Below are 25,398 nucleotides of genomic sequence, written 5' to 3'. Positions count from 1 at the left end.
TCAGGAAAATGTTGTCGGTGTTTCCTGGGAAATAGCTGAGGTCGTTATTTTCTTTCTGTGGTATTTTGCTTTAGTTGCCATGGAAATGCTTTCAGAAGGGTTTTATTCTGCAGTCCTTTGAATGGCTTCGAAGTTTTCCTGCTGGTCTGGATCCGCTCACAGCAGTGGAGCCTTGGGCTCAGAGGGGACCTGCCCCTGCCTGGCCACCCCACGCATCCCTTTGTGCAGGACAGAAGGCTTTTTGTCTCGTGTTTGTGGGCGAGGGGAAAGCACCCTGTTACCTAGATAGAAATCCAGCCCATCCCTTCTGCCACTGGAAACCTTGCTCGAGAACTTCTAGTTGGTTTAACAAGGAAAAAAAATGCAAAACACCAAAATAATGCATTGTAGCTTATATCTGAGTGCTGAAAAGGGGGACAGTGCTGGCTGAGCTCTGAGATAACATTATCCAGCATCTAGAAGCATTGTCCCTCACCTGCCCCAGCCCCTTTAGCTCAGCTGTGCTCTGTGGAGCAGGGGCACCCTCAAGCCACTGCGAATTACTCACTGGCTCCACAGCCTGTGGCAATGGGGGACTCGGGGGGCTCTGGGTGCTCCCCACAGCCTGTGTGGGGGCAGAGAGGTGAATGGGATAAATGTCTTCCCCTGGTGGAGCCGAAATCTGTGTGAGCCCTCGGAGTCCCCAGGTCTCCAGCCCTTCTCACCCCTCCTGCGCCCCAGCCTCCTCCCCGCTGTGCTCGTTTGCTGTGTGGTGCCTGTGAGAGGTGCCACGCTGTCCTCTCCTGCGGTGTGTGCTGCCAGAGCTCATCAGCATGCTCTTGGGTACATCAACAAATTGACACTGCACAGGCACAGAGCTAACAGGGGATGATTTATCCAGGGCACCACGTCTGTGTGTCCAGCGGGGTGAGATGTCCTGGGGACGAAATTCAGTATTTATGGGGAGGACTCATGGGAAGAGCTGGTGTTCCACACCATGCCCAAGGTGTGCTTGGATCTTGTTCTTTCTGGGTGCTGCTCATTTAATCATAGGATGCTTTCCTTTTAATTAGTCACTGCTGCTACTGATGAGGAAATTAGCAGGCTCTTCTCTTAATGGAAAGCTTGACTCCGGCAGATGTGCTGTGATGGAGCGGCATGCAGGAGGCTCTGTGCGGCACAAAGCTGCGCGATTTGCACCTTGAGTGTGCAGACCTACACGGGGCTGTGGTTCCCTGCAACACAAAACAAATCCAGACAGGTTCCTTCTTCCAAATCCATCACTTAGTGAAAGGATCAATGCTGCTTACCTCCCTGCCTGCCGGATCCTGCAGGGAAGATGCTGCAGGCTGCTTCCTCCAGCCATGTGCTGGGTGGCCCAGGCTCGCTCAGGTGTATTACATCCAGAGCTGGTCAGTCCTGGTTTGATGAGATAGCTGGTGCCAGAAAATGGCAAGTTAGCAAAACTGATGCTGGTTGTAGGAGGGAAGCTGTTTCAGTGAACTTGCTTCAAAAAAAAAAAAAATCTATTGAAATACATTGTCTGAGATATTTGAAACATCCATTTGAACGTTTGGGGAACAAAAAGCTCGTGTTCTTCAAGCTGACTTATTTATATTTTTTAATTTCAGATGATTTACAGTACAGAGCAAATGGATAAGGGAATAGGGACTGAAACGGGGGGAGGGCTTGCAGAAATTTGGAGACGCAGTGTTTCAGTTTGGAGATGCAGTGTTTCAGTTCCCCACATCTGAAACTCCTCTGTCTTGGTTCGGATCGGCTGACAGTTTTAATTCCCATGGGACGGAGAAGCCACTTCCCTGCAGTATTTTAATGATGTCTAAGGAAAGATGCCTCAGATGCATTTTTGATTTCTCTAAGGCAGCAGCATCTCCTAAACAGCCTTGTTATCTGTGCATGTCTGCAGCTCTCTGGGAATCCCGCAGCGGGGGCTCTCCGAAGCGCCCCCGGGGCCTGAAGCCCTGCTGCCAGCCGGGATGCACGTCCCCTGCGGCAGGTTCGCAGCCTCAGCCCGCTTCCATCTGCAGAAATAATTCTCGTGTGTGAAAGCAGCACTTGTGGCCAGGGCCTGGGCGAGCGCCCCAAGGGCTGGCAGTGGTGATGTGTCCCTGGAAAGGGACCCAGAGCTGAGCAGGGGCCTGGGAGCTGTGCGCTGGGGACTCCCCTGCTGGGAGCACACTGTGAAACCCCTCGAGTAGCTCATGTCACCCCCACCCACTGCTCGGGGACCTGCTGCTTCCCAGGACAAAGTAATTCCATGGCCCTAGAGTGCGTGGAGCAGCCGCTCCTCCCTCGCCTCTCCCTCCCCATGGTCTCTGGCCCCAGGGGAGAAGTCTCCTCTTCCCTTCCCTTCCAACCTGTCTTGGCCATTAAGCTCAGATTCGGGTTATTCTCAGCTCTATTTCAGGAGATCCCACTCCCCATTTTTGTTGTGTGCGCCCAATGTCTCCAGTGTTAATATCCTTTTCCTGCAAGGGAAGTAGGAGTGTGTGGAGGAGGAGCAGGGTCCTGGTGGTTTTATTGTTGGGGGGAATGCAGCGGAAGCTGGGGCTGCGGGGGGCAGGATGCTGAGCAGCAGCAGGGAACTGTGGTGGCACATCCATCATGCCGTAGTAGGGCTCAGTGCTGTGGATCTGGCTGTGGGGGTCTGGCTGTGGTCACTAGCTGATTTTGGCCCCCTCTGGTTTCCAAAACAGTCAGGAGAAGCTGTCCTTTCAGATCTGGCAAGGCACTGCCCGTGCTTTCCTTGGGGACAACGTCTCCGCTTCTGGGGAAAGCAGAGCCCTCTCTGTCCACGAGCAGAATCAGTCCCTGTTGATTCCCACCCCTGGCTTCCCTGAACTCATCTCCTCTCACCTCTCCAAGTGGAGGCTGAAGTCCTGACCCTGCTGGGAGGGCGGCAGCCAGCAGCGGTGCCCCCGAAGGCTGCGGGCACCCCGGTGCCACGAGCTGCAACCTCTGCGCTCCCTGCTCCGACACTGATGGGTTTGGAGGCTGGGCCAGGAGCTCCGTGGTGCCCTGGGTGACACCAGCCTCCGTGCTGGGTTAGCGGTGCCGAAGGGCGAGAAGGAAAGCCTCCAGGAACCGAGAAGGAAAGCCTCCAGGAACCCGCTGCTTTTCCCAGCAGTGTTACTGCAGTAATGAGAGCAGCACCGCGGTGTCAGGGTGCTTTTGAATGAGTTGACTTTTTTTTTTTTTTTTTTTTTTTTGACTAATGTAGGCTTTTAGCTATTTGAAATCATCCCGAGGTGCGACTCAACATACAGGTTCTTGGCCTATTTGTGACTTTGTCTGAGTGCTCCCAGAGGTATGCAATGTTAGAGCAGCGAGGTGTTTAATATCGGGAGCATTTGTACTGCAGCTCTATATCATGTCAGGTGTGTGCTTGGCAAACCTGGCCAAGGCATCTGCTCCTCTACAAGCGTGTATGAGACACAGGAAACATTCCAGCTCTCCCCCCACTGTCACCTTTTTCTTTTTTCAGATACTTTTTCTTTTTGGTGCTGCCATTTCCCGCTTTGCTATGCTGGCACCACTGCTTTGTCATCCCACCGGAATCAGTGCAGGTCCCTGGGGGTTATGTGTGCTGAGACAGCAGCAGGGAGGTTTAGGTCCCCATCTTCCATCACACCGGGCTTGGAGGAATTGAGCTAAAAGGGCTTGGCCTCGGTGCTGAGACATTGACTGCAGAAACAAAGGGAGTTCAAAGCCCGTGTGGGTTTAACTGTTTATTTGTCAGTGTATGCCTGTAAAGCTTTGGTTACTGGGGTTTCTCAGCCTCCGAACCATGGCCGATGATGCTGTGAGCAAGGTGGTGACCCTGTCCCCAGCCACCCCTTTGCAGCTCCCACACTGCTGGGCTGGAGTTGGGTTTGGGACATCTCTGCAGCTCATGCTGCCCCGTGACCAGGCGTTGGCAGCTCCTGGCATGCTGTAGGAAGTTTTTGTTGCTGCTGTTGGCCATAAAAGTGTTTTATGGAAGTGGTGGGTGCAGTCAGCATCCCACCCATGCACATCACACCTTGGCTTCTGCGCCTGGTGCAGCCACCCTAAACCCGTGCGTTATGAAATTGGGGCTGTGCATTGGGGTTACACGGGGAGAAGGGCTCTGCTGCTGCAGGCTCTGCTCCGGCCTTTCCTGTCGATGAAGAGTCTGATCCTGAACAGACTACACCGTCAGTTTTTGTCTTCTGCCATATGTTTTCCAATAATGCTCGCCCACCCGCCGGGGAAAGCGCAGCGCTCGGTGTCTGCAGGCATTGTTGGGAACCCTCTGTGAAATATGCTAGAAAAACATGAAAAGTATTAATTTAGGTCTAAGATTACGAGAAGTCTGTTTGTTGTGGGTTTTGTCGTTTGTGTTTTTTCATACCTCTATTTTTAGATTGCCATTCTGAAATGCCAGGATTGTGCCCTTTTTGCAGGAGGGGAATTCAGGGCTTGCTGATAATGAGGTTTTATTGAGACGTTTCAGGCATAACACCTAACGTTTTTGCTCTTGAAAATCTTAGCTTAAATCTTTTGATGAGACATTAAATAAAAAGGCAGGCTTGAAATGCTATTTACATGAGAACCATCTGAGTTTTCTTTCTGTTTAAGGAGGGTTGGAGGATATGAAACCTTGGTGCGTGATGCTCCGATGCAAACCTCCCGTGGTGGTGCTAAAGCTGTGCTTTACGTGAAGTCCATGTCTGGATTTACTTCCCCAGCTTACAACAGACGTATAAAACTTAAATACTCGAATGCCATTCTTCTGCTCTCTCCTGGGCTTTCAGCAAGCTGTTGCCACGTCCTCCTTACACCGTTTCCATCAGCGTCCCTACCCGTTATGTGGACTGATGTATTTCAGGTGTAAGCGTGCACGTGCCTAACAAACAGAGCGGTCGGAGCTGCTGATCTTGTCCCTTTCCTCCCCTTCCTTCCCTAGCCCGAGGAGCTTACCAATGCCCTGGAGATCAGCAACATTGTCTTCACGAGCCTCTTTGCCCTGGAGATGCTGCTGAAAGTCCTCGTTTACGGTCCCTTCGGCTACATTAAGAATCCATACAACATCTTTGATGGGATCATCGTGGTGATTAGGTATGCAACCAGAGCTTTCTTTATGCGTGTTTCCCCTCGTTTGACTGGTTCATTAAAACAGAGAATAATGGAGAGTGGGCATAAATACCTTCCTATGTCACTTCTGTAAATTAACGCACAAAGATACAATTACTAATATACGTCTTGGGGTTATTTTATGGCCATTTTAGAGAGAAGCCTGCACAGAAAGCTATCCATCCCAATGTCCTGGGAAGTCTAGCATCCAAGTGGCACAACCAGTGCCCAATTAAGTAGCTGTCTGGCTTTTGGCACAAGCAAAGACTGTAATTGCACCTGCAGCTGCAGCCGCTGATTTGCAGGCGTGCTCTTGACACTCCAGTGGGGCTCTGCTCCTTGTGAGCCTGGACGGCATCCAGCCCACAGGAGGCATTGGCAGCTCCTCTCTGCCCAGGGCTGGCTTCCCGCTTCCCATCCTTCTTCCCCCCTCTCCTTCCCTTCCACTCCTCTGTGCCTTTTGCGTCGGGCATTGCCTTCTCATCCCCTACTGACCTTTTTTTCCCCCCCTCAGCGTGTGGGAGATCGTGGGCCAGCAGGGCGGGGGCCTCTCTGTCCTGCGGACCTTTCGGCTGATGCGGGTACTGAAGCTGGTCCGCTTCATGCCGGCCCTCCAGCGCCAGCTCGTCGTCCTCATGAAGACCATGGACAACGTGGCCACCTTCTGCATGTTGCTGATGCTCTTCATCTTCATATTTAGGTGGGTGCTGGGTGAGAGACATGGGTCCCTGGTGCCATGAGCTCTGGGTGCTCAGGGGTCCCCACCAGGGCTCGTCTGAGCGAGCAGCCCCATTGCTGGCCAGTGCTGGCAGTGGCTTGCTGGATAATTCCTCTTAACTCTGGCCAATTGAGACATCTGTCTTTGCAAGACGATTTGCAAGGAAAATCTTTCGGCTGGAGGATTCCTTGACATCCCCCCAAGACAGCAGTCCTGTTGCTTACAGCTAAGCAGAAAGCCAGGTGCTAAAAATGCTGCCAAGGAGAAGGGCAGCGTTCCTAAAATGCAGCCAGCTGTGCTGGTGCTCGTGCTCTGGCCCGGCCTCTGTGCAGAAGTGAGGATCTGCAGCAGGGATGTTAGGAAATAAAAAAGCTTGGCGTGACCCTGAATTTTTGGGTTTTGGTCTAGATTTCACAAAGAGCCTGGCCCTGGTAGCAGCTGCTTCTCCTGCAACCCGAGGGCTGACAAAAGCCTGTCCCTTCGTGGAGCAATGTTCCTTTCCCCAGTGAGACACTTTGCTCTGAAACACCGTTTGCTGCCACAGTGCCGAGCAGAGCTGTGAATAATTTGATTATTCAGGTTACTGGCCGAGAGCAGGGGAAAACAAATGATTCTTTTAGCATCAGTCTGAAATGAAAGGTATTCTGTTTTCTTGTCAGAATCAGGAAAGATGTTGTGGGTCCCTTGATAGGTTTCATCGAGGCATTTCACAGGAACCCTTTTTGTCTTCCTAATTCAATTTAAGCCTGTTTTGCTGAAAATGTGTCATTGCAAAACAGAAAGTCAAAACATTTTGTTTAGAAAATGTTGAAACAGAATGTTTTGACTTACAAAAAAAAAAAAAAAAAAAAAAAAAAAAAAAAAAAAAACAAAGCAGAAGAAAAAGAAGGATCAGGCATGCTTCTTGGCTGAAACCATGTGGCAGGTCTGACCCAAATTCACAGTCGGTTCGCATGATCTTGAGGTATGATTTTCACTGAATGAATGATTCATCTTGTAAAAAAAAAAAAAAAAAAATCAATAAAATCACCCGGCTGAAGTCAGGAGGCACAGTCAGCCCTGCCGTGTGGCTGCTCCTCACTGCTGGCCCCGTTCAGCCCGCGCTCTGCCTTGCAGCATCCTGGGGATGCACCTCTTCGGCTGCAAGTTCGCCTCCGAGCGAGATGGCGACACGCTGCCTGACAGGAAGAACTTCGACTCCCTGCTCTGGGCCATCGTCACCGTTTTTCAGGTACAAACCAGAAAGCACCCAGCTCGTGTGGCTTTTGGGGCTGCGGGGGCTGGGGATGCTTTCCAAAGTATCCGACAGAGCTTAGCGAAACTCCTTGCTGTGGGAGGGAGAGGGCCTCAAGCCATGAGGGAGGGGATGGGGGGGTTTCAGGCCGTATTAGCAAATAAATCAGAAGGTTAATGAGGAGAAACCCCGAGGCAGAAATACTGACTGTGGTTATAGCTACGGGTGGCAGCCCCAAAGCGGGTTGCCTGTGTGCATCAGGCTGTCCACCCAGAGCAGACACCCAGCGCAATGTTCTATGGTGTCTCCATTGTCCTGATACATTTTCTCTGCAGATTTTGACCCAGGAAGACTGGAACAAGGTCCTCTACAACGGCATGGCATCTACCTCCTCCTGGGCTGCTCTCTACTTCATTGCTCTCATGACGTTTGGGAATTATGTTCTCTTTAACCTGCTGGTGGCCATCCTGGTGGAGGGTTTCCAGACGGAGGTAATGTCCTCACGCTCGTGCCTTCGCTGTCCTTTAGTTTTCAGGGCCTCCAAACCAGACCCAGGAATTTTGATTTCTGAAATGGGCAGCAATACGTCTGCTGGAGTGGTACAAGAAAAGAAGTGGGGAAAAATAGAAGGAAAAAAAAAAATAAAATATCTTTTCTTTTTTTTCCCTTCTTTTTCCTTAGCTAGGGCGCAATTTAATTCAGCAGGCCCTTTAAGCGAAGGGCTTAAATGAAAGGCATTGTTAGCGTTAATGCAGGAGGGAGAATTCAGCGGTGAGTCAGGCACTGCGGCTGGGATAACTGCTATGACAGTGTCTCTGAAACGCTTCTTGCCGTGCTTGTGAGCTAGATTAAACCCCTCCTGAAAACTTACGCAGGCTGCCGGGAGATTAGTCTGATTGCCTATTTGATGGCCCGCGCTGATGGAGCTCCTCTCGTCCCCAGCACTGCAGTGCTCTCCCCAGTTTAACTTGAATGGGGCTTTGTCCCTGCCAGCTGGGAACCTCTACGGGGCAGCTGTGGGCTTTCATGAAGGGCAGGGGGATAGATTTGAGCTGCACGTTTTTCCCCCAAACTGTGCAGCTGGGAACAAACAAGCATGGCAGCCAGTCCCCAGTGTGGAGACCTTCCATGCCTTGCAGGGGTTGTCCAACTTCGGAGATGCTCGGTGGGAGCGAGGGGATTTTGCACCCTACCCGGGATTTAGGGAGGAATATATACCCTAAAACCATCCACTGGGATCTGCTTGTATGGGCTGTGCTTCTACACGTTCTCTCTGCTTTTTATTAAGCGTGCTGGGGTGGCTGAATATTATTTAAGATTGGTTGCTTATCACCCTATCCGAGCAGCCTATGAAGGGCTATGCACAGAACCGTATTTATTTTTATTATTATTATTTTTTTTTTGCAGTGCAGTTTAGAGTTACATTAATGGGGTCGTACCAGGAGAAGATAGCTAGAAGATTTTTTTTCTCTTTTTCTGTATCGTCTCTCTCTGTGTTGGTGCTTTCCTGTTTAATTGTTATTGCTGTAGCTGTTGCTCTCTGTAACTCCCCCCCTGCCATTCAGCTGAAGGGAAGGTCACTGCCAGGTTCTCCTCAATAGCTCAATGTTCCCTTGCCTGAGCAAGAAGAGGTAAAATCTCCTTGCTGCTTGTGGAGTGATGACAGCTTTGAAACCGACCCTTTGCTCAGGCTAGCAAATTGGTTCTCTGAAGGTCACCTAAGTGGAGGAGCCCCCACAGCCCCCGTATCTCGCTGCCTTACAGTGCATTGTCCCATTTTCTGCCCCCCAAGTCCTCGAGGGCAGTGACACCCTCGGCCAGCACCAGTGCCACAGCCTGGCCCCACGCTATGAGCATCCCCGAGCTCGCTCGCCGCACGCTCTCACCCACGCACCCCGCACGCCCGTGGCGCTGGGCAGCAATTTCTCACGCTCGCTTTGCAGCCAGCTGGTCCCACGGCACGGCTCGCTGTAAGGTCATGCCCTGCCTTAATGCTCTGCGATTTTATTCCTCCAGCCATGTCCTTGTGGGTACATCTTCCTCATGCTGTAACCGAGATTTGAGCACAGGGACCAGAACCCAGCACAGCCTTCGAAGCCCAGACCCCTCTGTGCCTTTTGGGGCTAATTCTGCCCAACCATGGCAATTTCAGCGGGCTTGCACTTGATTTGTGTAATCTGCGACTCTGCTTATGGTGCTGTTTGATGTCTCAGCCTTTTAGGATGGTGTTTTAGTAATCACCTTTCTTCCACGTCCTTGTTATCCTGAGCTCTCAGCGCTCCCCCAGTGAATGGAAATGTGATAAAGACAAACCTCGGCTGAAGCCGAGCTCTCTGCAGCAGAGGGGGAGCGAGCACATGCCGAGGCCAGGAGCCTGAGCTCACCGTGGTGGGAGCCAGCGCTGCCACAGCAGACAGACCCTCACCCACCAGCTCTGGCCTCGCAGCTTCGTGTTTGTTCAGTTTTGCTCCTCCAACACATCTCATTCTGGTTTTTGCTAGCGAGCACACAAAGGCTCCTCTCCGAAGCAAAATTAATAGAGAGATCACCTCTCGCTGAAAACAAACCCCTGCATCTCTCTCCAGTGGTTGCACTCAGCCCTTCTCCTGAGTTAGGTGTTTTTCCATTCTCCTTCAGCTGTCTGGGCTGAAACTCAATCCCAGGGCTGCTGCCTTTATCTTCCTGGTCCTTGACTGCCTTCCCTCAATCTGCGAGCACCTCGTTAATTTTAGTGCATGGCTTTGCAGCCCCAGTTGCTAGGCAGCAGATGTATATAAGCAGTTGGGAAACAAAAAGGACCTGTTCCAAACTTTGAATATGGAGCAATATATTTTGCAGGGTTGAGTTTCTTTCCCTTTCTTTTCTCTCCTTTTTTTTTTTTTTTTTTTTTTTTTTTTTGGATAACCTGCTTCTCTCGTGCAATAGGCACACGCAGGACTTTATGCAACGCGGTTATTTTTGGACGCGCGCTCTCTGATTTAACTTGGGTCTGGCGTTCATGCGGGGAAGGTGAGCAGGGGACTCCGTTTGATGGAGCTGCTAATTTGAAATCGCTGCCTGAACTCTCAGGTCCCTGCCCTCGGGATTTCTCTCTTCGAAGCAAACAATGACTCCTCTTTGTCAGACATAAAGCTCCTCTCCCGAGGGACTTCCTGACAATATTATCTCTAAAGAGTGCTCTTCCATTGGCGATCCTCCCAGTCTCGTGTTCCCTTGTCCTCCCTCACTCCTGGCTCTGGCCCTCTCCCTGCCTTGTGTCCCCCCCAGGGCCACCCCCAGCATGCCCACTGGCCCCCGCGGGAAGGATGCTGCCTGCGCTCTGGGTGTAGCAGCAGGCCCCACAGAAAACAGGGCTTTGACTTCTTCTTCTGAAGAAGACTTCTTCATTTTCCCTTTGTAGAGATTTTGGGATGGTGTTTTTGTTGCATCCTTTTGCATTCCTATCAGCTTTGTTGGGGTTGTCCTTGTGAGAGAAAAGTGTCTCCGTGTTTCCTTTCAATGGCTAGTCCACACCTCTCTCTTTCTTACAAGCACAGACTTTAAATTAAGTGTCCGTGGCTTGCAAGATGCTGTCCTCCCACTCAGCCCCCCCCCCAAAAAAAAAGTCTTAAACTCTTCATCCCGGCCTAGAGCAGGGCAAAATGGCATTGCCACGTAGACGAGCAGTTGAGGAGGGGGTACCCTGTGCCTCCTGGTGCCCCACACCATGCGCCCAGGGCCGTGCCACCTTCCCCAAGTGCTGCCGGGGCTGACAGCGAGCAGAAGGGTGCAAATACCTCAGGCTTTCCAAGTGGGCCAGGAAATGCTGATTTCTGGCACCGTGAAGAGGTGCTGGAGGTATTTTACCTGGCTGTAAGAGGACTGATACTGTGTTAATCAAACATTCATTAAAAGCCTCCATTGCTGCTTAATGACGGTGTAATAAATAGAGATCCCATTATGCAGCTGCAAAAAGGAAAAAAAAAAATCGTGTTTTCAATAATTAGCTGGTGTTTCATTAGCACAATTATCACTTAGGAGCTGAATCAAGCTCTCTGTTTGAAACACTTAATTTAAAGGTAAGGCTGGCCTCTTTGGAGGGCTGTGCTCCACCTGAGGTCTTCCACCCTCTCCCCGCGGAGCCGGCTCTCCATCGCGGCCGCACGCTGCCCTTCTCCTTCCCCGCCTCTCCTCGTTTTTACCCAGATTGATTGATTGATTTTTTTTTTTTGACTCCCCGCTCCGTTCTGCTGTTGAAAGTGTGAAAATTGAACCCCCCCTTCCCCTTCCTTCCCCCTCCCCTCCCTTCCCCCGTTTCTCCTTCAGGAGATCTCCAAGCGAGAAGACGTGAGCGGGCAGCTGAGCTGTATTCAGCTGCCTGTCGACCCGGCAGCGGTACGTACGCCCGCGCATGAGCCCACCCGTGCCCCCCGTGGTTGTGTCCCCTCGTGGTGCCTGGTCACCCTTCCCATCGTAGTAGCTGTCGTGCTTTTGGGGGTTGTCGGGCTGGTGTCGTTCCTTTCTTTTTTGTCGTCCTCATTGTCAAGTCAGCCTTGGTTTTGAGTCCCGTCCTTCTCTGGGGGAGCTGCAGGAACGAAGGTGGGTGCTTTGGGGTGGCCGATGGGGCTCCGGCCCCAGCTCTCGCCGACCCTTTTGTGCAGCCCTAAAATGGGGTAAGCTCGCCCATGGGGCTTGCAGCAGCTTGGTCCGAAGCGTGCTCGCAGCCTGGTCACAGCCGTGGAGGTGTGGGCGGCGATGCTGGGAGCAGCTCCTGGCACCCAAGGGACCTGGAGTCAATCCCCTGAGCAGCACGGTTGTGGGGGCAGGAGCCCCACGCTCTGCAGGATGAGGTGGGACGGAGGCAGCCACTGCTGGAAGATGCTCTGGGGTGCCCAGGGAAGGTCAGCTGTGATGTGGGGTCCTGGTGAGACTCTCCTGAGCATGGAGCAGGTCGGGATGAGCAGGTGGCAAAGGGCAGCAGTGAGCTGCACATCTCCTAAGTGCAGCATGCCCCGAGCCTCACTTGTCTCCCGACCTCATCTTTCTCTTCATCACCCCCTTCCCTTTCTGCCCTCTCTAAGACATCTGGCTTTAACTTCAGCACAAAAGCCCTTTCCATCACATCCAAGTGCGCTCTGTCACCGCGGGTACACACTGCCTTAGCCACAGTGCCGGGGGGCCCTTCTCGACCTACCCCCATTTTCTTGTAACTCCCTCTTCTCTCCTAACCCCTTTTCTATCCAGAAAGGCAAGCTGGGAGTGCAAGAACAGGTAACGGGCAGCAGTGCTTGCCGCAGCGTGCTGGGGCTGGCGCTTGCTGGTTCGCAGGGGACGCTTCTGCCCCCCCGCTGTGGGGTTTGGTGCTGGGGGGAGTCCCCCGTGGCTCCGCTTCCCCCCCTCGGCACACGTCTCGTTGTGCACCCTAAAACTTTCCTCCGGGCTGTCGGAGAGCACTCCAGGAATATGAATTACGTCGGATTTTTTTCCCATTATTTATTCGCCTTTAATAACCCATTAGGGAGAAGTGAGTAATTCCTGGCAGGCCCCCGGAGCTGCGGAGCTGGCGGCGGGAGCGTCCCTGCAGCCAGCTGGAGCCCGCGCTCGCTGGAGCCAGACAGCCCCAAATCCAGCGAATTTTGGGCCAGCCTGGCTTCACGGCCCCCTCTCGCAAGGTGCATTCCTGACCTTCCCTGCTTCCTGCAGGGCGGGCTTCCCTGGACAGCACAGCAGTCCCGAGTGCTCAGGAGGGGAAGGGAAGAGCCAGCTCTTCGCATCACACTCTCTTTTGCTTTAAAACTGTGTCTGAGAGTGTCCAGCCTGCCTGGAAAAGAAACAAAAAGAAAACAAAGCAAAAAAAAAAATACCCTAAGTGTTTAGCAAACCAGGTGGGGAGCAGCAGAGCTAACCCCTGCCCTAACCAAGAGGCGCACAGCACCAGACGTGGTGTCGGAGGCCATCTCCCTTCTGGCCCTGTGCTGCTGAGCTTTCCTCCAGGCTGGGGCCCCTCTGCCTTTCTCCCACTAGGAACCCGAGCACCAAACCTCCGCAGGGGCTCCCGGGGTGCAGCTTGGCCTTGGGGTGGGGGTTCTGGGGCTGCTGGTTTCTCCCAGCTGAAGTGAGGGTCTGCTTGGCTTCTCATCCCGGCACCCTGCCTCCCTTCCCTGCCCTTCTCCCTCCTGATGTGCCTCACGCCGGGGTCTGGTGCCCTTTGCCAGAACGTTTGAGCGTTTTCAGCCCCAAATCCTTCTCTGCTGGATGGGCATCGTTCTGGCAAGCACCTTTTCCTGCCGGATGGGTCCTGACTATACCACACCCTAAGCACCTTTCTGCAGTGCCAATGGACAGAACCGTGCAGGGAGGTCCCTAAGCGGGTCCGTGCCACGAGACTGAGCGAGAGCCCAGGCACCACGCTGCGAGAAATGGTAAACCTCATCCCTCCCCTCCTGAGGACGGGCACGTGTCCTCGGCAGCTCTCAGGATTTGAAAAGATGCAGTGGAATTTGTGTAAATCCCCCAAACTTCTGCTTCTGCTATGTTGCAGCTGGAGGGTGTGTGGCCACCCAGGGGCAGCTGTTATCAGGTACCTCTTGGAGCCTCTTCCATCAGCTACATAGAAAGTCAGGGTCCCTCATGTCCCTTCTGAATCTTCAGTTGCTTTGTCGAAGCATCACTAGAAAGAGCCATGTGAATGCCCATGCACAGGAAGCTTTAAGCTATGCTGCAGAAATTGAGAGAGATGAGTAGGGTCAATTTTTGTCCCTAAGTTGCTCATCAGAATCCTTCCCTCATATCCACACCATGCGCAATTCCAGGAAACCCCAAAATAAGCAATGCTTTCTGGAGGTGTTTTTTTTTCTTCTTCTTTTTTTTTTTTTTTTTTTTTTTTCTTTTTCTGATCCCTTTTTGGGACTGCGTTTGGAATCAGAGGCAGTCTGTCTTCCTGGTAGGAGGTTAATTAGTCTGTGGTATAAATATGTGCATGCCTCATTTTGTGAAAGGTGGTGTTGCATCGTGGTGCAAAACTTGGTGGATCCGTAGGTGTGTTGTTGGCAGTGGGAATCCGTTTGTCGGAGGGGTGTCCGTGCGGTGCAGCCCTCCATCCTCCCTGCTGAAGCTCTCTGCTTTGCTCCAGGGCGACGCTTCCAAGTCCGACTCGGAGGGCGATCTCTTCCCCCGCAGCCTAGAAGAGGAGGCCGGGCTGAAGAAAAACTTGTCGAACCCAGCCTGTGAGTAACAGCCCCGGGACACCTGTCCCTGCTGCAGAAACCCCGCTCTGCTGTGAAAACCGGGTGTCCTGGATGGGGAGAGCCCTCCTGGGGAGGATGCATTCATCCTGGCTCACAGCAGGCTTGTGCTGTGGGGTTGGAGTGCAAGCTGCAAAGGGAGAGGCAATGGCATTCAGGCACGTGCTGTCAGTGCCAGGCATGAGGTCTGGGTGTTTGGAGCATCCCTGCAGGGGCACAAGTGGAGGAGCCCTTGGGGGGAATCAAGGAAGGAGGAGGATGGAGAGGAGAGATGGAGCCCAACATGGGCAGGGGTCTCCAGGGGAAGAGTTGGCAGGGCTCGGTTGAAGGGTTGAGGGGCAGCAGATAACAGATTTGCTCCCCTTTCTCATCAGTGCCTGATCCCATTCCCAACTTACCCCTCACTATTTCCCTGCCATGTTGGAGGAAGGCTCTTGGCTCCCCAGATGGCTTTTGGTCCCTGTCCTCCCAAAGCACAGAGGACAAACACCCCTCATGCAGCTGCTCCGCCTGCCCGAGAAGAGGCTGTGACCGTGCCCCAGGATGAGGGGGGCACCTAAACACCCCTTGTGTCTTCCAGTGATGGCCCTGAGCGACCACCCGGAGCTGAAGAAGAGCCTCACCCCGCCGCTCATCATCCACACCGCCGCCACACCGATGCCCATGCCCAAGAGCGCCGTGTTTGGCGAGGCCGCGCAGGGCCACGAGTCACGCCGGGCCAGCGGCGTCTCCATGGACCCTGCTGCCTACGAGCTCAAGTCCCCGGTAAGGACCTGAGCATCCTGTGGATGCTCCATGGGCATCTGCCAGGCTCACGGGGTTGTTTTGTGTGCTCGAGCCGCATGGGGACAGCCCGGCACGGGTGGGTGGCACGGTGCTGATATTGTCCCCATCCTTCCCGCAGCCCAGCGCCCGCAGCTCCCCGCACAGCCCCTGGAGTGCTGGCAGCAGCTGGACCAGCCGCCGCTCCAGCTGGAACAGCATCGGCCGGGCACCCAGCCTCAAACGGAGGGGCCAGAGCGGAGAGCGCAGGTCCCTGCTCTCCGGGGAGGGGAAGGAGAGCTCGGAGGATGGGGAGAGCTCAGACGAGGAGCGCTCAAGCCGGGCCGGCAGCTTCAACGGCTCCTTACCTCATCGCATGGAGTCACTGGAAACAAAAGGCTCCTTCGACCTCCAGGACACCCTGCAGGTGCCTTCCCTGTACCGGACCAGCAGCATGCACAGCAGCCGCACCTCCGCCTCCGAGCACCAGGACTGCAATGGGAAAACCTCTCCAGGCCTGCTGGTACACCAGCTCCACCTGGACGACCCCCGGCAGGACTGCGATGATGGTGATGACGAAGGCAACATGGTAAGGAAGTGCCAAATGCTTACATTTGGCTGGTTTTGCTCGACCAAGTGCTATTGGCACCTGTCTCGGGAGCGCGCTGGTGGGTGCAAAGCCATGGCCACTGCAAGAAGTGGTTGTCACCACCAGCCCAGGCTGAGGGGCACCAGCGGAGCACCAGGAGCAATCGGGCTGTGGATGCTGCCAGAAGAAGGGCAGGCGTTATGTTAAGTGTTTCAGTGCTGTATCAGATGTCTCTGGATGGAGATATCAGATTCCAGGAAAAGGTATGGATCAAATGCTATCGCAGCAGTACATGCCCCCATCGTGGCAGTATGTGCCCCCGTCCCTGCAGGAATTTAATATGTGTGGATGTGGCACTAAGGAACATGGTTTAGTGTCCCTTACTGGACTCAGCAGGTCAGGCTGGTGACTGGGCTTGGTGACCTTGAAGGTCTTTTCCAACCTAGATGATTCTAAAATTTTATTCTAAGATCGTATGCTTTTCTGTTCTTTTTTTTTTTTTATTAGATTCAATAAGTAAATTTCCCTGCTCCCCAGCCATTGTTTGGCTTTCAGCTCCCACACACAGGAGCAGACAATTTCTGTTGACATCAACAGGCAATGCAAGGGCAGGGCTTGGCCCACAAGTCCCACGGAGACATTAGTCCCGTAGAGACAGTGGTAATTTCAAAGGCTTTGCATTAATTTCAGTATGAAGAGGCATTAGTCCAATAAGTGTCTCTTTTTCAGCGGCCTGAAAAGTGCCATTTAGGAAACGTTAGCTAAAAGCATGGCAGCGGGAGAAGAGAAATCAGCTGTAATTTTGAGCTGATTAGAGCGCCAGATAGTAGAGAGGCATCTCCAGCTTTGCATATTCTCTGCATCCGCACTTCCAAATCAAGGCACGTAATTTGCCACGTGCTGCTGCTGCCCAAAATCATGTAAATGCCACCGGGACTGGGGGGTTTCAGAAACTCCAGCAGCAGGAGGGGAAGTGTGGGGCAGCATGGATGGAAGACACCCACAGTCCTGGCCCTGGCATACGCATAGGGGTGTCCTCATGGCAGGGGCATTTTGGGGTGTTTTCAGCTGTTTTCAGGTTCTCTCATTGCTTCAGCTCACCTTGTTCTTGGGTTTAAAGACGTGCTGGTCTGGTGGGTCATCTGGGGGATTGCTCGGTTTGCATCGGGTGAAGCTGATGGGTTTTGGGTACAGCAATGAAATGGTAATTGGGGCGGTGCTGAGAACATAAGAGCTGTAGCTTGTGGGCATGATTTTACTATATTTCACTGAGTTTGTTGAATGAAAATGGGATTTGGAGCATGTGAAGGGATGCAAAAGGCCGTGGTGACTCCAGAGAGAGAACAGGAGAAGAAAGAGAGTTTGTGCTGGCAGAATGGAGTCACTCAGCCGTAAATCGCCTTTAAAACAAGCCATTATCCCATTACATCTCCAGCATGGATCCTCAGCCTGGGATTTTTACTGATTGTCTTAACCTGGTTTTTAACCTCCATAAAATAAATTGAATTTTTAAGAATAGGAGAGGTAATTATTTTTTGAAAAAGCACGACTGGAAGTGATCAGGAGACCGTGCTCTTTATAGCCAGCTGGGGATGGTTTTTATGTCCAACGTGTGCTGCTTTTTCCAGCTCACCTGGTGCAAAGATCCTGCAGGTGCCTTCCTTCCCCCCAGCAGCTGCCCTTGCGTTGGACACCTTGTGATGGGACACGTCCCTCCTGTCCCCCTCCCATCCCACCCATCCCCGCAGCTCCAGCCAGCGCTGACAAGCTGTTGAATAAGATGCGTGGCTTTAATTTTTTATTATGGCAATGGTGGCTGCTTTTAGGGGAAATTAAATGTCTTCTTTCTGCGTGCTGAGGTCTGGCCACGCAGGGTTAGACCAAAGGTCCCTACCCTTTCCATGGAGCTCTCAGAAGCAAACGCCTAGGGAAAGAATAGACAAAACGGGGTAAATAAAGCGTGCCCCTGCCCGTGGTGCTTCCACACTCGGCAGCTGGGACATCCTCAGCTGGCGGCTGCCTTTCCCCGTGCTCCGAAATATGCACTTACTGCAAATTGCTAAACCAGACGGATCGGAAAATATTGCTTAGATTAGTGAAATGAGTCCCCAGGTTGCAGAGCTTCCCTTTGTGATTGCCTCCTGACGTTCTGGGGGTTTCTTTGCCCCTGTGCGAGCTTTGACAAAGTCAGAAAAAAAATGTCATTATTTTTTAAATGAAAAAAAAAATAATATTCAAAACTCCCCTACCACCAGAAGAAGAAAAGAACTCAACTGTTACTCAGATCAAAGCAATCCTAAATATGCCCTTCTGCAACAAAGCTTAACAAGCTCTCCTTGCTGGATGGTTTTGATTGCCTCTGCACAGAAATAAAAGGCGGTGCAAAGGCTTCGTTTGGATCTCTCAGACTCCCATTATATTAGTGCAGCCCCACTGCCTTCAGAGAGTTTATTCTGAATTTACATTGCTCAGAGGGGCCTGAATCGGGCCCCTGATCTCCCTTCTCCCCAGAAGTACAAAATTAGGGAGGACAAAATCTCTTCTTCGGGGTGTGGATGTAGACAAGGAGAAGCTTCACCGACCTGGCGATCTGCTGCCTGCTTGGGTTTGTGTGGCTGTACCTGAGGTCGGGGATCTGCTGGGGGACCTTTGCTGGGCAGATCTCTGATCCAGGCTGTGTTACAGGTCACTGCACATGCCAGCTGTAAAATTTCTGTGCCGTGCAGAGAGAAGAAAAACTCAAACGCCGAGTGCTCAGAGTGGAAAGCGAGGGCAGAGCCAAGTGTCCCCTACTCCCAGGGGCAAAATCCCTATTGCATGTTGCAATCACAGCTCGGATTCACTCCAGCTATTGCATTTTTTCCTGTGATGTGCAGTCCAGCTGTTCCCCCAAACCATCCTAGCCTGCCTCTACTGCATATTTAAAATCAAATAATCATGTCCCGAGTGCCTCTGTGCAGCTTCAAGCTTGCCTGGAGGTCTGTTGCTGCTCGTAGCGCGTTTTTCAACGGTTCCCCCCCCATCCTTATAATAAATCTTTTATAAACCTAACCCTTTCCCTGACTCGGAGGAGTGCATCAGTCATCTTTTAATGCCAGCTGCCTTTCACCCTGCCCTCAGAAGTACATTAATATCTGGAAGTCCTTAAAAAAAGAAGCTATTTAGCAGCAGCTCTCCTTCGCACAGGCTGGGGGGGGCTGTTTGAATGTGTGGGGTGAAGGCAACATCACAGCCCATCAACGAGCATCACTGCCCCCGGCCCCGTGTGCCCCCGCATCCATCCCCGTGTTGGTGGGGGGGCTGCTGCTGTGAGCGGCTGGGTTTTGGTGAAGCCACCAGCACCCAAATTAAGGAGTAGTTTTCTTCTTTCCTACCCCCCTCCCATCCCAGTCTTTATTCATCCTGCCCAGGTGTGTTTTATGAACAAATAGATGTGATTTAAACAACATAATTGATATATTGCTTCGAACATAATGCGGGCTTAAGCAGCAATCAGGCTGATTGTGCGCGGCTGATGTGTGTCTGGACCTTGCAGAGAAAGCATTTGATGGGACTTGGGCTGGAAGAGCTCGCTTTTTATTTCACAAATATCTTACATTTGGCTCAAATTACCCAACTGGGCTGTTTCACTAGTGGAAATCTGGAGTAATTCCTTTGACTTTAGATTTATGCGGATGTACGGGAGGACAGCACTCAGCCTCGGACAAAGCAGCCAAACTGCAGCCACGGCTGCCCTCGCGTTGACACGCTGAATAGGGACGCGATGGAAGATCGCTTTCTGCCTTTGTTATCTGATTTAGCCCATGAACTCGGAGCTGCAACAATTAGACAAACCCCAAAATATCTTTGGCATTAAAATTGGACAAAAGGAATATAAAGAAGCATTCTGTGCTGCTGACGCATTACCATTCACTACAAATCCCCATGATAAATACCAGAACTGCTTTGAATAATAGATACTTCTGGAAACCTTCCAGCTTGCAAAATGAACTGGACCGAGCTGCAGCTATTACTCCACGTCCAGAGGCTGGGGTAGCAATCACTGCTTTTGCTGCAACTTTGAACAGACACACGATTTTATCCTTTTCTTTTTTTTTTTTTTCTACCTTTGTTAACTCTTGGATAATTTAACAGTCTAGGCTGCTAGGAGGGATAACACATCCCCAGGATGCATGCTCTATTAAATACAGCTTAGAGTGAAGGGAGCACTTCTGACTCCTTGCCTGGAGTTGGAAAAGGAATGTGAAAACAGCCAAGATGTGGCCAAAACCTACTGGTGTGCCATGGCCTGGGGCGTGTGTGCGTAGAAGGGGAGGGAAGGATGGACAACCAAAGGAGAGGGGCAGAAAAACCCAGCTTTTTTGTTATGCAGGCTTCTCTTGTAATTTTCACAAGGTTGTTTTCCTTTTTTGAAGGGTTCAGGTTATCACCAAGTGCTTTCATTAAGATGGGCACTACACTAGCTATTACCCATCGCTAATGAGACCCCTGGCTGAGTACACATAGGAGCAGAAAGCATTTCCTCCATTCCACTCAATTACCCTAACAAATCCCATTTTTACAGTCCAGAGTACCTCAAATTGCTAACAGTTTGGCTCAAAATGAGCACAGAATCCCCCCTTCCCCGTTCTGAAGATGAAATGTGTACAAGTGCCTGAGCCCTGCGGTTCACCCTGCTCCTTGGGCACCAGTGGCAGTTCCTGCTCTGTGCTTCGCGGCGCCGTTCCCAAACACCTGCAAAATAATCTTCCAGGAGCCCTGCAGCCGTGTTCCCACACCTGTGCAGATTCAGACCCACGTGGCAGTGGGGAAATAAGGGTAATGAGTGAGTGAGAATTCATTTTTATTTGTCTGCCAACGCGAAGCACTGTGGTGATGTTGCCCGCACCGGTCTGCGGGTTTGTCTCCCGGTGCTTCGATTGGAAAGGGCTGAGGAAGCCCTGGCGTGGTGGGTGAGGAGTTCGGCTGGGGAACCGGGTGCTGGGTGGCTTCTGCTGGTGGTGCGTGAGTTCACAGCACTGTCAGGATAATTTTCTTAAAGATCCTGGCCTCCCTTTGGAGATCTGTGGCTGAGAATTCAAGAAGACCTAATCCAGAGGCTGTCACAGCTGGGACAAGGCTTCCCCTTGGCACTGAGATTTTACTTGACCTGCTGGCCATGGCACTACAATCTGCCCTCCTGGCCTTAAATAACCTGGTAGTCTAACACATATGTGTGCATGGCTGAGGATGTGCTGTGGTTTTGAGTAGAAATTAATTCGGGGGAGTTGGAAGGCCCGTGCTCATCCAGGAGGTCAGGCTGGCCACGATGTTCCCTTCTGGCTTCATAATCTGCTGTCTAATCTGTTCATGCCGAATGAGAGGCAGATGCTTGCCATCATGTTCCTGGACTGAAACGCAGGTCCCAAATGGCTTCTTTGGCTTTCCAGTGGTGCACAGCCACAGGGCTTGACCCAGCAAGCAGCAGGAATCCCTCCCTGTGTTGCTGTTATAGCTTTTGACATAAGCATTATACATAATTTAAAAAACAAACAAACAAAAAACAACTCAGAAGATTCAGGTAAGCGTCTGTCGAGAATCTGGAGGGTCTGTGGCTGATCTGAGCAGGTTATCACTCCTCTGGGACAGAGGATTTACTTACCAAGTCCATCCTGTTGGCTAGCCGTGTGCTGGAGGAAGGTACCATGAGCAAGGTGAGGCCCCATGAGCTCTCAGCACCAGCACAGCCCTCACCCGGCCTCTGGAGCTCCATCCCCTGAAGGTCTTTTGGGGAAAGATCATTTTCCTTTGGCTTTACTGAGTATCTGGGGATATTTGTTTAGTGAAAAATGGCCCTGAATCCTTTGCTTGGGAGCTTTGGGGGTTTTAACTGTTCTCTCTGCTTTTCCCTCCTGGTCCGTCTCTGCTGTAAATTTTCCTCCTAGAGCAAAAGGGACCGTGTGAAGGCTTGGATCCGGGCACGTCTTCCTGCCTGCTGCAGAGAGAGAGACTCCTGGTCCATCTACATCTTCGCTCCTCACTCAAGGTAAGGCTGCTCACATAGCAGCAGGATGCCTGGCGTGGATGTCCCCGCTGTGGTGGCTCACCACCCGTGTCCCCTCGGCGGTCCCTACACCACAGGGTGCTCTGGTGCAGGCACAGCCCTGGCATGGGAGAGTTTGGTGGTGGTCTGCAGCCTGGGCATGGCAAAGGCTTCATCGCTGATGCCAGCGCTCTGTACGTTTTTTATTCAATGGAGCAAAGAGACTTGGAAATGAGAGGGAAAGGATCTGCATTAAGCAGAAAAATCTAGTTTTGCACCTGGTGTACACGTACAACACAGCAAAGCGCCCTCCTTCACCTGCTAAACCTCCCCTCAGCCCTGACTTTTGTCCTCCCCCTCCCTTCCTCCCTCTCCCACCAGCCCCATAAATCTGCCCTCTCCTTACCCCAGTGCTGCCCTTCCCAAAGCCCGGCCATGGGGCAATTGGGCTCCAGGCTCTCTTTCTTCCTCTGGACATTAACCCACGCTTAACGAGGGTTTCCCACCTTTGAGCTGGTGGGCCCTGGACAGCATTCGAGTTCATTCATAGCAAGATTAGAGAGATTTTCAGAAACAGACTTAGGGGAATGTAATACGGCATTATAAATCCCGGGTCAGTGTACAGCCATCTGTCACAATAAATAGCTTCTGTCTCTTTGTTCTGTGTGCACTCAACCCTTACACGCTTGCTGGAGGTATTTCTTCCTTTATTTAAGTTAAACCTGAACTCTGCGGACCAGGCAGTGGCCAGATCCACACCTGGCTGCCTGTCCGAGCTGGGGAAGCAGCTGCTCCACTCCGAGTGGGGCAGATTCCTCTCTGGTTTTAACCGGGGCTTGAAGTTTGTGGCCCAAATTTGGCATCGAACTTTGTAGCTCGGGTCCTTTTTCATTCCTACCCAGATCTGCCTGCAGCATGGGGCTCTGCCAGGGAGGGGGTTGCAAGACTGTGGCTCATCTGCTGTGCAAACAGGGTGCTCGATTCCCCGGCCGTGCTTCGGCTGCTGCGCAGGCGGGAGCGTGTTCATCCCCAACCAGCCGAGCATTAACAGCTAGTCTGTGTGTTGTCTTTTTTTTTTTTTTCCTCTTCCTTGGCAGATTCCGTCTGATGTGCAATAAAATCATCACGCACAAGATGTTTGATCATATCGTCCTGGTGATCATCTTCCTCAACTGCATTACCATTGCCATGGAACGACCCAAAATCGAGCCTCACAGCGCTGTGAGTTTGAGGTTAATGTTTTCTGTGCTCCAGGCTGGCGTGTTCCTCGTGCAGCCAGCTCATGTGGCTTGCACCCCACTGCCGTGCATTTGGGCTCTCTCTTTTCCTTTTTTAAATGGGAAGCTGCCAGCATATGTGTTGAATTAAGTACAGTGTTTACCGGGGTAATGCTGTCCCAGGAAAGGCTTTTCACCATCCCCTGTTCCATGTGCTGGGGCTGCTGCTCCCAGCTCTCTTGGTCCCTCTCCAGAGTCCGTTCAAAGAACGAGAGCAGAGCTCGTGGTCTGCCACATATCGAGGCTCCCCTAATAATAGCCCATTTCTGCAAGTATGATCGAGGTCTGAATTCGTGGCATAAGCATGGCATCTGTCTCAGTTTCCTTCTCTGATCAACCTTCAAACACTTTTCCTCTCTCAGCACAATATTCGTTTCATCCATCTGTTGTTCACGGGCACGTATGTATGGTGCGAAGGGAATGGGGGAAACTGTTCATTTCATACTTTTCTCTCCCTTTTGTCTGTGATCTTTGTTGTGACACAAGCAAAACCAAATTGCTATGTGCACCGTAATTCCATTTCCCTGAACCGTTTTGCTTTAATTGACTGTGTAATGATTTTTCAAACCAGACCCTCACAGCACCAACTTCCATCAATCAGGGGGGCAGGATCATCCGGTTGCTCTTTTATTTTAGCATAGGTTGCGGCTGAGATATATGCTGGGCTCTTGCTGATGTATTGCAAAAGACTGCTCATATCGCAATCGTATAGAATCCTGTTTTGTTGTCGTAGGCGTGTCAGGCTGTTCATTTTCATGGATCTTCAATGTTAGACCTTAAAACTGGAGTCGTGGCTGCTCTCTGCCTATTTTAAGCTTTCCTTAGTAGTCCTCCTTACTGAATTAGTTTGCCCGGAGGTTCTTCCCCTAAATCCACTTTTTTTTTTTTTCCTCTTTTGATTATTGTGCAGCCATGGAGCACCAACTCACAGCTGCGAGACAAGAGCAGGACTCCCTGCCAGCCAATCTAGCAGGAGGAAATCACCCTGCTGTTCCCCAAATGGGACACCCTTGAGATCCTAAATGCTTCCTTGGAGCCCCTTGCTGTGTCCTTTGAGAGCCACCATTCACCAAGGCTGGCTCTGAAAGGAACTGTACCTGCATGGAGATGAAGGGAGCGGTGTGACATGCAGAGTCAGAGGAGCCCATGGCATGTAGCACAAAACAGCACTGCTGCCTGTATAAGAGAGGGAGGACGAGCTGTGGTGTCCCCAGGCACTGGCAGAGTGCAGAGAGGAAAGGGGACAGGGATCAGTGTGAGGCTCCTCAGCATCAGGTTGTAGCCAAGGGACCCGAACTGGGTCACCTGGGGCAGGAGCTGAGCTGAGCCGTGGTCTGGGAGCAGCAGAGAGGAGCAGGAGGATGCTGATGCTGAGCAGTGGCAGCCAGGAGGAGTGTGCAGCCCCTGCCCGCACTGATGGAGCTTTCATCTGGAAATGGAGAGAGTTAGTTTAGCTTGAGTTGTTTAAAATAATTGTACTTGGCTTCCCCGAGCTGTGGATTTTCTAGCTTGTTCAAGCGAGTTCTCTTTCCCTGCCCCAGTTTCAGCTGGCTTATCGGAACAGGGGATGCTGTTGCTAGCCAACACGCGCTCCCCATTTCAGAGAGCGCGACATGGCCCGTGGAGATTATCCTTCAAAATAGCCCCACGCTTGCCAGAGAGGAAAGTAATATCCTCAGTCTCCTCCACGCTATTGCTGTTTTATCTCCAGCACCACAAGCAGGTCCCTACCCTCTTCCACCCGCACGCCGCCTCGCCCTCGCAGCCGTCTTTTGTGTGGCAGTCAGCGGGCAGCCGGAGATGTTCCCTATCACAGCTCCTGCAATCACAGTGCAGGCCTAGCACCTAATTAATTATGGGCCCAGGATGGAAACAAGCTACTCTGTGGTTCCTGAGTCACTTTCAGTAAATCATGATCTGGCAAGCGAGAGAGTTGCCAAGGTGTTTTGTCTTGTTGAAATTGCATCTCATTTTGAGTGAGAGATCTGCATCTCTTACAGGACTGCTCTGTAGAGAGCAGCAGAAATAAATCCAAAATTGTCATTAGCATAACCAGGGCCAGTTCAATTGTACGCACATGTGTATACATGCACACTCCCCTCCTTTCCTCCAGCTTCCACTGTCTGCCATCCATTTCTCAGCACAGGCAATCAGAGATTTCTTAGGGATTAGGGAAAAGTGTAATTTATTTAATAGTCATCATTAAAAAAGAAAGGTTTCTGCTAACTACAGATAGGGAACCGGTCCATGGCCTCATCTGTAATCGCTAGCTGCTGTTTCAGAACAGTGGCAGCGAGGACTGCATGGTCTAGTGGATAGCACAGTGGATGGGGAGATGAGACCGCCAGGCTTCGTGCCCAGGTCTCGCCTGTGGCTTTGGGCGAGTGATTCACCCTTCTGGGGACAGGTCTCAGCTGGCACCAACCCCCGGAGCTTCTCGGCTTCGGTGGAGCAGTGATAGCTCATGCCAGCCATGCTC

The 25,398-nt window shown here is 51.9% G+C and overlaps 1 protein-coding gene across 12 annotated transcripts in view; it reads left to right on the top strand.

The window, feature by feature from the left end:
- The window catches only part of CACNA1G (calcium voltage-gated channel subunit alpha1 G), a 128,623-nt gene that overhangs the window by 58,913 nt on the left and 44,312 nt on the right, over positions 1-25,398 (top strand). For 11 of the 12 annotated variants that reach the window (XM_084492273.1, XM_084492276.1, XM_084492277.1 and 8 more), the window contains exons 11-20: positions 4,928-5,079; positions 5,609-5,794; positions 6,929-7,043; positions 7,382-7,537; positions 11,352-11,420; positions 14,158-14,251; positions 14,850-15,034; positions 15,174-15,620; positions 21,545-21,645; positions 22,740-22,863. In XM_084492273.1, the coding sequence (XP_084348399.1) occupies positions 4,928-5,079; positions 5,609-5,794; positions 6,929-7,043; positions 7,382-7,537; positions 11,352-11,420; positions 14,158-14,251; positions 14,850-15,034; positions 15,174-15,620; positions 21,545-21,645; positions 22,740-22,863 (1,629 nt within the window). The remainder of the gene's footprint in view (positions 1-4,927; positions 5,080-5,608; positions 5,795-6,928; positions 7,044-7,381; positions 7,538-11,351; positions 11,421-14,157; positions 14,252-14,849; positions 15,035-15,173; positions 15,621-21,544; positions 21,646-22,739; positions 22,864-25,398) is intronic. The other variant, XM_084492272.1, reaches the window with a different exon arrangement.

Source organism: Aythya ferina (genome assembly GCF_964211825.1).
Source record: "Aythya ferina genome assembly, chromosome: 18".
In the NCBI taxonomy this organism is placed as follows: domain Eukaryota; kingdom Metazoa; phylum Chordata; class Aves; order Anseriformes; family Anatidae; genus Aythya; species Aythya ferina.
The sequence above is the reverse complement of the archived record's forward strand: the minus strand, read 5'-3'. Positions and strand labels throughout refer to the sequence as shown.